We start from the raw sequence: 13,276 nt of genomic DNA on the forward strand, positions 1-13,276 counted from the left end.
AACAACTACCACACCCAGACTCATCCATTGGATAACCAGACAAGGAAGCGTGATCCATCACTACACTGCTCTAGAGTACGGTGTCGCCATGCTTCACGCCATGCAGCCGATGCTTTGCATTGCATTGGGTAAGAGTTAGATGCAGCTTCATGGCCATGGAAACCCATTCCATGAAGTTTTCAGTGCACTGTTCTATAACTAATTTGAAGGCCATATTAAGTTTGGAGGTCTGTTATGATTTGCTGTAAGAAAATTGGCCAGCCCCTTGGCATCCCGCTCTGTGATTTTAACGAACCTACCACTTCATGGCTGAGTTGCTGTTGTTGGCAGTTGCTTCCACTTTGCTATAATACCACTAACAATTGACTGAAATGTTTTGTAGCAAAGAAGTTTTACGACTGGACTTATGTTGCTGGTGGCATCTTATCACGAAACAACTCATGAATTCACTGAGCTCCTGAGAGCGATCCATTCTTTCAAAGATGTTTGTAGAAGCAGTCTACATGCCTAGGTGCTTGATTTTATGCACCTGTGGCCATGTAAGTGATTAGAACATCTGAATTCAATGATTTGTATGGGTGAGGAATAGTGATGTGTCAGTCGCGAACGAAATGGCTCTTAGAGCCGGATCTTTGACGTGAACGGCGCGAGCCGTGGGGTGTTTTTTCTTTCTCTCACCCTCTCTCTCGGACTTTTTTTCCGCCTCACTCCACACGCAAGCCCTGTGCTTTGCGCTGGGAAAAGGGGGGAGGGGCGGTAGTTACACTGGCAGTAGCACAGGAACAGAGCAGGAGGGAGAGAGAGAGAAAGAGAGCCAGGGACAACAACGTCACATTAGAAAGGTATAGTAATCATCCACAACTATTTTCAGTTGCGGATGATAAAGGATTCAGAAAGTTTATTCATGCAGGCCCATATGACAGAGAATGTGCATCTTCTTTTTGTTTTCATATTGTAATTTCTATTTAATTGTGTTGTGGTTTGCAGTGTTTTGTGTTGTTTCACTTTAAATTTGTAAAAGGAAAAAGCTGAAAATTTAAATATTTAAAAGCTGAAATGTGAATAGTTGGTTTTTGTATTATATGATTTCTTTATTACATTTTATGTGGAGTGAATAAATAAAAGTATATTTATGGTGGCCCCTAGAGGCAGAGTACATACAAACTCCAAAACATGTACAAACTCCAAAACACGTACCAACTCCGAAGCACGTACAAACCCCGAAGCACGTACAAAACACAACAGAAGTGCTCCAGGATGCTAGGAGCAGTGTTGAGCGTTTGTTACCTGGTGGCTACACAAGCCAGGAAGCACCAACGACTGGATTTGGTGTGTGGTAGTAACAGGTAAATGAACATTTTTTTTTAATTATTTGAATATATATGAGTGCTTGTGTATAAATACACAAACAATAAACATATGCTTTCAATTGTGTAATTTAAGTGATTTAGGTAGCTCTGTTTTGGAAGTTCAGTTAACGCTAGGAATTTGTTTTGGAATTTGTACGTGCTTTGTCTCTAGGGGCCACCGCATATATTTATATATAAACATATATAAATAAAACCACTTTTTTTACATTAGTAATTCCTTTTGTGCATAATTTTATATTATTGTTAATAATAAATTAATTGAAGCAACAAAACAACCTGAAGAGCCGGTTCGGAGCCGAAGGAGCCAGCTCTTCGGTTCGGCTCACTAAAAAGAGCCGAAAATCCCATCACTAGTGAGGAAATACTTTTGGCAATATAGTGTACTTGCAGTCCTCCAAACGAGGCCCCATTTTCTCTCACATAATGGGCAGTTGACCCTTTCCTGCTCTTGGACATGAAGGTGCTAGTTCCCATCTCAGACACTTTGCACTCTGCTGCAAACCTCCCCGGTGCAAGCTGGAGGTCATAGCTCGGTGATGCCATTAGGACCGCATTATCCATGAAAACCAGACTTAAATGTGTGTATCTTTAGCAATATTATGTCTGGATAAACAAATGTAGTCAAGTCATCAGGGAAACATTTGCTATTATGATGCTGTTTTTTCCATTATGAGACTTGTAGGGCCCAGTGTTTTAATAACAATATATCGTGTTTTAATAGAGCACAACACTAAATCATACATTTTTAATATACAAAAAAATACACTTGTGGTAAATTCTAGTGACTGACTACAATCTTGTGGTAGACAAGAGAAACTTGTTTGAATAGCTCCAGGCACTCACAGATATTCTGGCTTTCTATTTTACAACCTTTACCACAGTTAGAGAAGAAGTTATCCATATGCTGTTTTCTCTCCCCGTGTCTTTCGAGCCCTCGGTAAAATAAACAGTAAATCCTTGGCTTACTATTGACCTCCTGGTTAAGCAGTTAGTAGTGCAGTGTTACACACATGCACACAGTACATCCAAACATTAAGAGCTCAGACCCCCCACATAGAATAGATCACGGTTGTATGCGCTGACAACCAATCTCTCTTTCCCTCTGAGTGTGTGTATTCATCCTCATCAGTGTTTGTGTGTGTTGCCTAATTGGAATGCTATGCTCTTTTTTCATGTAATCACAGACGCCTGTGGAATTTGAGCTGATATGAAAGTAATTGTTTCACTTTGGCTGGGTCAGAAATTGTAACAAACTGTTTTGTTTTTTTCCACAGTCAGAAATGGAACATTATATGCTCCTGTGTTTTTACTGTGACTCTTAGAAGCTGCTGGAAGGAATAAGTTGTAAGAATCAGTTTTTTTCTGACCTAGATGCACTACACTTTAACTTGCAGCTAAAGTTTTTATTTGTGTCAGCCACAGTCTCTATTATTGCAGGACAAGTGTGTTATCTGTACATGGAACTGTTTATGTGTGTTTGTGGCTGGAGCCGTAAATCCTAATTGGCTCTTCAACGTAAACATCCTTCACTAACTCGTCAACAGATTAATACTAGGCAGAGCAGTCAAGGAGATTTTTATTTGTGCTATCTAAAACCTACTTTGAGTCTTGAAAACATCTTAAATCATAAACCATTGAAACTATATAATAAGTCTGAAATTTTCCTCTGAAAGGTCTTGTGCTTATCTGAAAAGATGTTTCCAACATTAATTCACAATAATGTGACAATAATTCACATTAATGTCATGTTCATATTATTGTGAATGTCACATTAATATAACATTCTTACACAAGAGACAGATGTTGAAATGTTGCAAATAAAAATAAAAAAAGAATGTCTGCCTCATTAGTCTAATGTCTTTAAAGTCTGGAATGTAAATGTGGGGTAGGGTACGTTATTTCATTGTGACATTTACTCTACCCGGAATGGTTTTTTGTTTGTTTTTTTAAAACCTTAGAATACTTCGATATACTAGATTTTTACCTAACAAAAAAACAAACAAAATAAAATGTTTCAGTCCAGTCACCATCAACCTATACAAGTCTTTGTTACGTGCAGGCAGGAGTGGTAGTAGGAGGACCCAATGTGCAGACACTCGGAGGCGGAACGTGAACTCAAAACAGCTTTAATGCTGAACTCAAAAGGGCAACAAAACTAGGAATACAAAATACACTTACGCAGGCAGAACACACAGCTAGACAAGGGCAGAACACAACACCAACAAACTGAAACACAGGGCTTAAATACATACAATCAGGGAATGAGTAACAAGAGGGAAACACAGCTGGGGCAAATCAGGCCTAACGAAACAGGGGAAGAAAAACCAGATACATTAACATCAGACATGGACGTTCAAAATAAAACAGGAAACAACACAGACTGAACTAAAGACACAGATTCACACGCAGGCACTGCAACAGAGGGAACCGAGACGTAAACCATAAGACAGAACACAGGCAAAAACCAAAAACTAGAAATGATAAATAATATAATAAACTCCCCCCCCCCCCCCCCCCCCCCCCCGCCCCTCCCGCCAAAAGGGCTGGCCAAAACAAACTAAACATAAGGAGCCAGAAACAAAAAAAAGCGCAAACACTGGAGCCCGGAAAACAACAGAACAAAAACAGGCTCACGACAGGCACAGGCGGCCAGGAAAAACAGTTTCTACAAAGTTCAGGGGGCCGGCCCGGAGGTTGACAGCACAACAGTCCAAAACAGTTCAGGTCCGGAGGCCTGCCGCGTGGAAGGCAACGGCGGCGACAGGGCAGGTCCGGAGGCCAGCCGCAACAACGGCAACGATGTCCAGCCAATGGCCTGTAAGGTGGCCGGACAGGGCGAGGATGTGCAGGCCGGACAGGGCGAGGGGAGGCAGAACTAGATGGCATGGAGACCTCAGGCGCAGACGAAGCAAGACGGGGTGAGGCAGGACCAGGCGACGCTGAAGGCGAAGACACGGAGGCTGGACTAGGCGATGCAGAGGCTGAAGCAGAGGCTGCTGTAGGCGAGGATGACGAGGCTGAAGCTGGACCAGGCGAAGCTGAAGCTGTAGCTGAAGCTGGACCAGGCAAAGCTGAAGACTCGGAGGCAGGACCAGGCGAAGCTGAAGACTCGGAGGCGGGACCAAGCGAAGCTGAAGACTTGGAGGCGGACCAGGCGAGGATGAAGACTCGGAGGCGGGACCAGACGAGGATGAAGACTCAGAGGCGGGACCAAACAAGGATGAAGACTCGGAGGCGGGACCAGACAAGGATGAAGACTCGCAGGCTGGACTAGACGAGGATGAAGACTCAGAGGCTGGACCAGACGAGGATGGCGCTGCAGGCGACGGTGTGGGAGCCGCAAGTGGTGGCGCTGCAGGCTGGATGGGCCCCTCGGACCCTCCAGCGGAGACAGGCTGCTGGACGGGCCCCACGGACCCTTCAGCGGAGGAAGGAGGCTGGATGGGCCCCTCGGACCCTCCAGCGGAGGCGGAAGGCTGAAAGGGCCCCTCGGACCCTTCAGCGGAGACGAAAGGCTGTACAGGCTCCTCGGACCCTTCAGCGAGGACGGAGGATGGCTGGCGCGGTTCTCCAGAACCCCCCCGCGGGAATAACAGACAGCAGGATGAGCCCGTCGGACTCTCCAGCGGGAACAGGCGGCTGAAGCGGTTCCTCGGACCCTCCAGCGTGAACAGGTGGCTGAAGCGGTTCCTCGGACCCTCCCGCGGAGACAGAAGACGGCTGGAGCGGTTCTCCAGAACCCCCAGCAGGAACAACAGGTGGCAGAACAGATGATTGAGGAGAGGAGTGACAGTGGCGTTGTTTCCTTCTGGATGAGGGAACAGGAACCGGTGGAGAAATGGAGACCTCCTCCTGATCCTCCGACCACATAGCCCTGTTGTTAATAATTTTAACAACACTACGTACGACTCTGGATACTGTAGCTCCTGTGAAAACTAAGGTCTCTAAACAGAAGTACCTGACTCTGTGGTATAATTCTCAAACACGTAGCCTAAAGCAGATGACTCGTAATCTGGAGAGGAAATGGCGTGTCACAAATTTAGAGGATCATCATTTAGCCTGGAGAAATAGTTTGTTGCTTTATAAGAAAGCCCTCCGCAAAGCCGGAACATCTTACTATTCGTCACTGATTGAAGAAAATAAGAACAACTCCAGGTTTCTCTTCAGCACTGTAGCCAGGCTGACAAAAGGTCAGAGCTCTTTTGAGCCAACCATCCCTTTAACGTTAACTAGTAATGACTTCATGAACTTCTTCACAAATAAAATTTTTATCATTAGAGAAAGAATTACCAATAATCATCCCACAGATGTAATATTATCTACAGCTACTCTTAGTACCATCGATGTTAAGTTAGACTCTTTTTCTCCAATTGATCTTTCTGAGTTAACGTCAATAATTACTTCCTCCAAACCATCAACGTGTCTTTTAGACCCCATTCCTACAAAACTGCTCAAAGAAGTCCTGCCATTAATTAATTCTTCGATCTTAAATATGATCAACCTATCTTTAATAATCGGCTATGTACCACAGGCCTTCAAGCTGGCTGTAGTTAAACCTTTACTCAAAAAGCATCTCTAGACCCAGCAGTCTTAGCTAATTATAGGCCAATCTCAACCTTCCTTTCATATCAAAAATCCTTGAAAGAGTAGTTGTCAAACAGCTAACAGATCATCTGCAGAGGAATGGCTTATTTGAAGAGTTTCAGTCAGGTTTCAGAGCTCATCACAGCACAGAAACAGCTTTAGTAAAGGTTACAAATGATCTCCTTATGGCCTCTGACAGTGGACTCATCTCTGTGCTTGTCCTGCTAGACCTCAGTGCAGCGTTCGATACTGTCGACCATAATATCCTATTAGAGCGATTAGAACATGCTGTAGGTATTACAGGTACTGCGCTGCAGTGGTTTGTATCATATCTATCTAATAGACTCCAGTTTGTGCATGTAAATGGAGAGTCCTCTTCACACACTGAGGTTAATTATGGAGTTCCACAGGGTTCAGTGCTAGGACCAATTCTGTTTATATTATACATGCTTCCCTTAGGCAGTATCATTAGAAGACATACTATACATTTTCACTGCTATGCAGATGACACCAAGCTCTATCTATCCATGAAGCCAGATAACACACACCAATGAGTTAAACTGCAGGAATGTCTTAAAGACATAAAGACCTGGATTGGCGCTAACTTTCTTAATTCAGATCAAACTGAGGTTATTGTACTCGGCCCTGAAAAGCTTAGAAATATGGTATCTAAGCAGATTCTTACTCTGGATGGCATTACCTTGGCCTCCAGTAACACTGTGAGGAACCTTGGAGTCATTTTTGACCAGGACATGTCCTTCAACGCACATATTAAACAAATATGTAAGACTGCTTTCTTCCATTTGCGCAACATCTCTAAAATTAGAAATATCCTGTCTCAGAGTGACGCTGAAGAACTAATTCATGCATTTATTACTTCCAGGCTGGACGGCTGTAATTCATTATTATCAGGAAGTCCTAAAAACTCCCTGAAAAGCCTTCAGCTAATCCAAAATGCTGCAGCAAGAGTCCTGACAGGGACTAGAAAGAGAGAGCATATTTCTCCTGTTTTGGCTTCCCTTCATTGGCTTCCTGTTAAATCCAGAATTGAATTCAAAATCCTGCTCCTCACTACAAGGTCTTAAATAATCAGGCCCCATCTTATCTTAATGACCTTGTAGTACCATATCACCCTATTAGAGCACTTCGCTCTCGCTCTGCAGGCCTACTTGTTGTTCCTAGAGTATTTAAAAGTAGAATGGGAGGCAGAGCCTTCAGTTTTCAGGCCCCTCTTCTGTGGAACCAGCTTCCAGTTTGGATTCAGGAGACAGACACCAGTGGCGTCGTTAGGCCTATTTTAGGGGTGCTGAAGCCTCCCTAAAATATTCTTAAGCCCCCCTAAATAATTTGGTGGGGTTTTTTTTTTTTTTTTTTTTTTTTTTTTTAACTTATTCGATTTTTTTTTTTACAGAACTTGCAGACAAATTCAATATAAAGATGCAGGAATATGGGTTTAAAGAAATAATAATATAAACCTGTCGCTATTCACACAAATATGATCATAACTCGGTTGGTCCCTTTCGCTTTACATTGTTAAGGCAGCGTCAGTGCTTCGTTATCCAATCCCTTCCAGTTGTTCACAGGGGACATCCACATGACTGAAAATCCAGTCCTCGTTTTCACTGCTACTTTACACTCCGCTCGTATACACCTGCAGAAACACTAGCGTGCATGTGGCAAACGGCAAGAAATCATGGATATACGCAAGTTTTTCAAGAAAGTAAGTCTTCATCACTGGCTGGTAGTAACAATTAGTTAGCTCCAGCTAACAGCAGAGAGTCCCATGTAAATAATGAACCAGGTGCTCCCCATTTTGTAAATAAAAACCTGGCTAGCGCACTAAGTTAAATTGTTAGCATAATGTTAATTTCTGTCACTCGTTTTAGCTCTGAAAAATCCAGCTGAGCTCATTCAGGTATGGTTATCATCAGTGGAAATAATAATAATCACTCCATCCCCATTAACCTGTAGGAGTCAGGGCAGAGGAGCACAGAGAGGCAGAGGGGAGAGACGTCTGCTGGAGAGGTGAGTCAAAGGATGGAGTCATTTGTGATGGAGACAGTCTGATTAGAATTTTATGGGACTCAATATGGATATGAAATATGAAACATTTCAGTCACGGTACAACATATAAGACCTGTTTAACTTGAGCTTTTATTTAGGAGAGTCAAGGCTAGAAAGTGGAGAGAGCAAAGAGAGAGATATGTATATAAGTCAAATTAGCCTGACTCACATATTTTTGAGGGTTCTATTTTAATATTACTTCAATTCAAGTAATTTAGTAATATTTTTCAGGGCTTTAAATTGCAACCATTTTAGTCACATGCGTGCTCAAAATATAATGTTTGTAACTTCAAAATATTTGGGAGCAACAAATTACTGTGGAGCGGGAGCAGAAGTCATGATATTAGCAATTTACATTACAATTCAGTATGTTTTAATGTATCTTGAAGGGTGAGGCAGAAGGAGTGGCTGAGGGAGAAAAAGGTCAACAGGCAAGTTCAAGTCAGAGAGAGCAAGGAGAGACAGAGGAGCTGCAGCAAATAGATCGAGAGGCAGAGGAAGATCAAGTTATTACAGAGAGAGGAGAGCAAACAGGCCAAGAGAGGGAAAATGATGAAGCAGCTGCAGCAACTCATTCTACTACAGGGTTTGATTTAGGTGACAAAGACACAGGGCCCAGACAGGTGAAGCTGAAGAGCTATCCACATGATACTTTTGGTACACAGAAGCAAGCATTTAACCACAGCTGGTTTGAAAAGCACAACTGGTTAGAATATTCAGTCAACCAGAATGCAGCTTTCTGCTTCCCATGTAGAGTGTTTGGCAAAAACATCAAACATGATAGTTTGGTCAGTAACGGTTGCAAGAACTGGAAGAAAGCTTTAGTCATCTTTGGCAAGCATGAGATGGCACAAACACATAAGGACAGTGTTGTTACATGGAAAAGCTACCAGGGAACTAGCAAACAGGGAAACGTTGCACAGACGATAGCAACTGCAAATGTGAGTGAGATAGTCGAAAGAAGAGAGTATCTCAGACGAATTGTTGCAGTCACCTCTATGTTAGGGAGACAGGGACTCCCTTTTCGTGGTCATGATGAAGGTGAAGACAGCCCAAACAGAGGGAATTTTCTTGCGTGCATGGAGCTTTTGAAGGAGTTTGATCCTTTTCTTCAAAAACATAATCCCCCATCAAATGCACAGTATATCTCACCAACATCCCAGAATGACATGATTGACTGTTGTGCCCAGGAAGTTACTAGTGTCATTGTATCTGAAATGACAAAGTCTAAAGTCTATTCCATCATGGTGGATGAGGCAAGGGATAAAAAGGCAGAGCAGTTAGCTGTTTGTGTCAGGTACGTGTCAGAGGGGGCAGTGAAGGAGCGTTTCCTTGCACTTGCAGAGATAAAATCATTTGATGCCCAGTCCATTGCAAATGAGATTCAGCAGCAGATCCAAAACTATGGTCTTGCAGAGCTTAAGTGTGTAGCACAAACATATGATGGTGCAGCCGTTATGAGTGGCTCCACTGGAGGTGTACAAGCACATTTTAGAAGGCTCCATCCTGAGGCTATCTATGTGCATTGTTATGCTCATCAACTCAACCTGGTTTTGTGCAATACTTGCAAGGCTGTCCCAGAGGCTGTGGAGCTTTTCAGCTTGTTGGAGTGTGTGTATTCTTTCTTCAGCACCTCCCTAGTCAATCATCATAAGTTCATGGAGACTCAGGCAAAGCTTGGATTGACAAAAACTGAGCTTGTGCAACTTTCAAACACTCGCTGGGCATGTCAGTTGCGATCAATCAGTGCAGTTCTTGAGATATTGCCTGCCATTTTGGAGTGCCTATCTGCAATTGGATCCCCCATAGCTGTTGGTCTCAGAGCAAAGCTCTACAAGTTCTCAGCAGTCTATGCACTACTGATGTTTCAGTCGATTCTGTCTGTAACCGAAGGACTCCACAAATTCCTGCAGAAAGAGACTTTAGACCTGGCAGAAGCTTTTATCTGCAAACAAGCTGTGTGTGACACACTTAAGGGCAAACACTCAGATGCATTTGCTACAGAGCTGTATGAGAAAACCAAGGCCCTGTGTAACACCCACAGTATCCCTGAACCAGGTGCCAAGACAAGGCACAAACAGAGGAAAATGGAGGATTTTGTCCTGGAGGCAACTGTGGGTTCACGCACTGAATTGAACAACTCAGACACATTGAAAAGAGAGTTACTTTTCCCTTGTGTGGATCGGATGGTTGGCGAGCTTGATCAAAGATTTTGCAGTGTAGATGCAGGGCTGCTAAAAGGCGTCCAGGCATGCAGTCCTAAATCTGAGAACTTCTTGAGTGAACCACACTTGAATGAACTTGCAAAGCACTACAGACTTGACCTGAAAAAAGAGGAGGTTCTGGTGGCCAGAAACTTTCTTACCCGGAAAACAGAGGCTGGATGTCCACCCAAAAATATGTTGTCTGTGTACAACCTCCTTGATTCAGACATGTTTCCCTCTCTGAAGGCCTGTCAGCAGCTGCTCGTGCGAACGGTCCTTTAGTGCACTGCGTCGGCTGCACTCCTGGCTGCGTCAAACAATGGGTCAGAAAAGACTTCACAGTCTTGCAGTCATGTCTATTGAAAAAGACACGCTTCAGCATCTGAGTCACAACAGAGTGATTGACCGATTTGCCACTCTTAAAAACAGACGTCATTCTTTGATGCTTCCACCCACCAAGTAACTGGTGATTGCAGCCAGAAAAATGTACTTTTTTATTTTCAGTTTTTTTCTTGTTATTGATGCAGCAAACACATTTCCTCTGTTTTTTTGTTGTACTGTATTATAAAGCAGACTGAAATAAAACAATAGATCTATTGGTGGCCTAGGATGTTTAATCTGTCCAAAAAAGTAGGAAAACAATTTCTCAGTCTTTGTTTTCTGTTTGTGAAATTTTGTGCTCATTCACTACGTTCGTTCATGTCGTGTGCATCTCTTGGGGGCTAAGCCCCCCCTGTCCTTAAAACCTAGTGACACCCCTGACAGACACTATCTCTACTTTTAAGATTAGGCTTAAAACTTTCCTTTTTGCTAAAGCATATAGTTAGGGCTGGACCAGGTGACCCTGAATCCTCCCTTAGTTATGCTGCAATAGACGTAGGCTGCCGGGGGATTCCCATGATGCATTGAGTTTTTCCTTTCCAGTCACCTTTCTCACTCACTATGTATTACAGTTTTTTACAGACGCTAGGACACATTTCTCAATACTTAGGTCACTTTTGCAAAACTCCTCACACAGTGAGCACAACAGAAGTCTATGTGGGCTAAACTGAGGATCAGTTATCATTGTTTTGGCACAAAATGCATTCAATGACTACATCTCTCAAATTTCATGAATTATCTTCTCACTCAGACACAACAACTGCCAAAAATCTTTGTACGTACAGGACATTTTGCATGTGCTTACATACTGTTTTCAAAACTGTTAAACTTATGGCCAAAACAATAACACAATGCAAAACTTAAAAAGACAGCAAAATCCAACAGCAATATTTTATTGAAACATATTTTAAATCTAAAAATGCAGTTTAACCAGCCACAGCTGATTCTCATTGTAGATGAACATCTGCACAGATGTTACTCCTTCAATTGTTCAACTCCTTCAATTCTGGCAGCCAGAAGATTCTTTCCTAGGTGTGTTGCCCTAGATGACATAAGATGTGATGTGGATGAGAACCTGTGGCCAAATGGAGAAGACCGAGTAGATTAGCATTACTATTGTATGTGTATCAGTGGATGGTGTGTATACAAATTCTTGTATTTTGGGATTACTTAGTGCAAAAAAGATAAAAATACATAAACAAATATTAACGAATTCTGCATGATGTCTGATCCATTCCAGTAACATATATTGAAATTATAAACAGAGATGTGTCCTTGTTTTACACAAGTAAACACTGTGTAATGCTACATGTTGTTAGTGTTTTTAGGTCATTGTTTTGTGGGTGACAAAGTGTGTTTGTCGGCTGTCAACCTTTGCTAGTGTTCTGGAAGAATGAGTTTATTTGAGACCTGAATGAAGTGTTTTGGTAGTTGTAGTGCATTTTGAATGTGAAATGAACTGCTTTGCCAAGGTGAGGGTCAGTTAGGAGAATTGTGTGAAGAGTTTTGCAAAAGTGACCTAAGTATTGAGACATGTGTCCTAGCGTCTGTAAAAAACTGTAATAGACCTCTCTGCATTGAATCATATTTGTTATTAATCTCTGTCTCTCTTCCACAGCATGTCTTTATCCTGTCTTCCTTCTCTCACCCCAACCGGTCGCAGCAGATGGCCCCGCCCCTCCCTGAGCCTGGTTCTGCCGGAGGTTTCTTCCTGTTAAAAGAGAGTTTTTCCTTCCCACTGTCGCCAAAGTGCTTACTCATAGGGGGTCATATGATTGTTGGGTTTTTCTCTGTATCTATGAAGCGCCTTGAGGCGACTTTTGTTGTGATTTGGCGCTATATAAATAAAAGTGAATTGAATTGAATTGAATAGCTGCCAGGAAAAGGCAGGCGAACGGACAGGTGAACAAGGTCCTGGCTGGCGTGTGGAAGGAGAGGAAGTCCGTGGCAGCGTAGAGGCAGGTGGGGAGTGTGTGTCTTGCTGAAGCAGCGATGGGGAAGATTTAGTGAGTGAGAGAGTAAGCTCACCAGCCCTGACTTGCTCTCTCCAGGCAGTTATGGTGTTCTCCAACTTAGTGTCCTTAGCAAACTGAGAAAGCTGAGGGTTATGCCGAATGATGGCATCTACTGCACTTAGCCCTACTGTAATCATTTTTCAGAAACAAAAAATAAATGTGAAGGATTTTTGTGAAACTTTACAAAATTGCTGAAATAGAGAAAAGCCAAATACTAGTGAAATTACACGAATCAGGAAAAGACAAAGAAAATACATACAGTCTGAGAACATAGCACCAACTACTGTATAGTCCAGTAAAGTCACGCGGCATACCTTCAGCAACCACTTTATTAGGTACACTTGTTCCACTGCAATGCAATGCTGGACAGTATTCAAGAAAGTGAGCGATCTAGAGCTGTGCCTGACAAAAGTACAAACTGTTTGATGAGTTGTCAGTTTCAAGTGTGAAGTGCATCAATACAGTAACAAAATATCTTTAGTGGTGAAGCATGTGTAGAAACAGCAAAGGTGTGTGTGAAGACAATAAGAATCCTTGATGTGGGTGAGGAAATGTGTTATTGATTTGAGAACTGCATTAAGAGTCGTGAGAATGACTTTTCTGCTGTGAGCCAGTTGAGCCAAAGCGACATTACATGCTCAAAACAAAAGCACTGACT

General features: G+C 42.7%; 1 protein-coding gene across 1 annotated transcript; it reads left to right on the forward strand.

The window, feature by feature from the left end:
• Window positions 1-9,262: 9,262 nt before the first annotated feature.
• On the forward strand, window positions 9,263-10,504 carry LOC146629900 (zinc finger MYM-type protein 1-like). Its single transcript, XM_085355381.1, has one exon. It carries the CDS (start codon window positions 9,263-9,265, stop codon window positions 10,502-10,504), a length of 1,242 nt encoding a protein of 413 aa, XP_085211507.1.
• The last annotated feature ends 2,772 nt before the right edge of the window (window positions 10,505-13,276 follow it).

This window comes from Diplotaxodon limnothrissa, linkage group LG6 (assembly GCF_057381915.1).
Source record: "Diplotaxodon limnothrissa isolate DT_005_m linkage group LG6, D_limnothrissa_male_GT1.1, whole genome shotgun sequence".
NCBI classification, from domain to species: Eukaryota; Metazoa; Chordata; class Actinopteri; order Cichliformes; family Cichlidae; genus Diplotaxodon; species Diplotaxodon limnothrissa.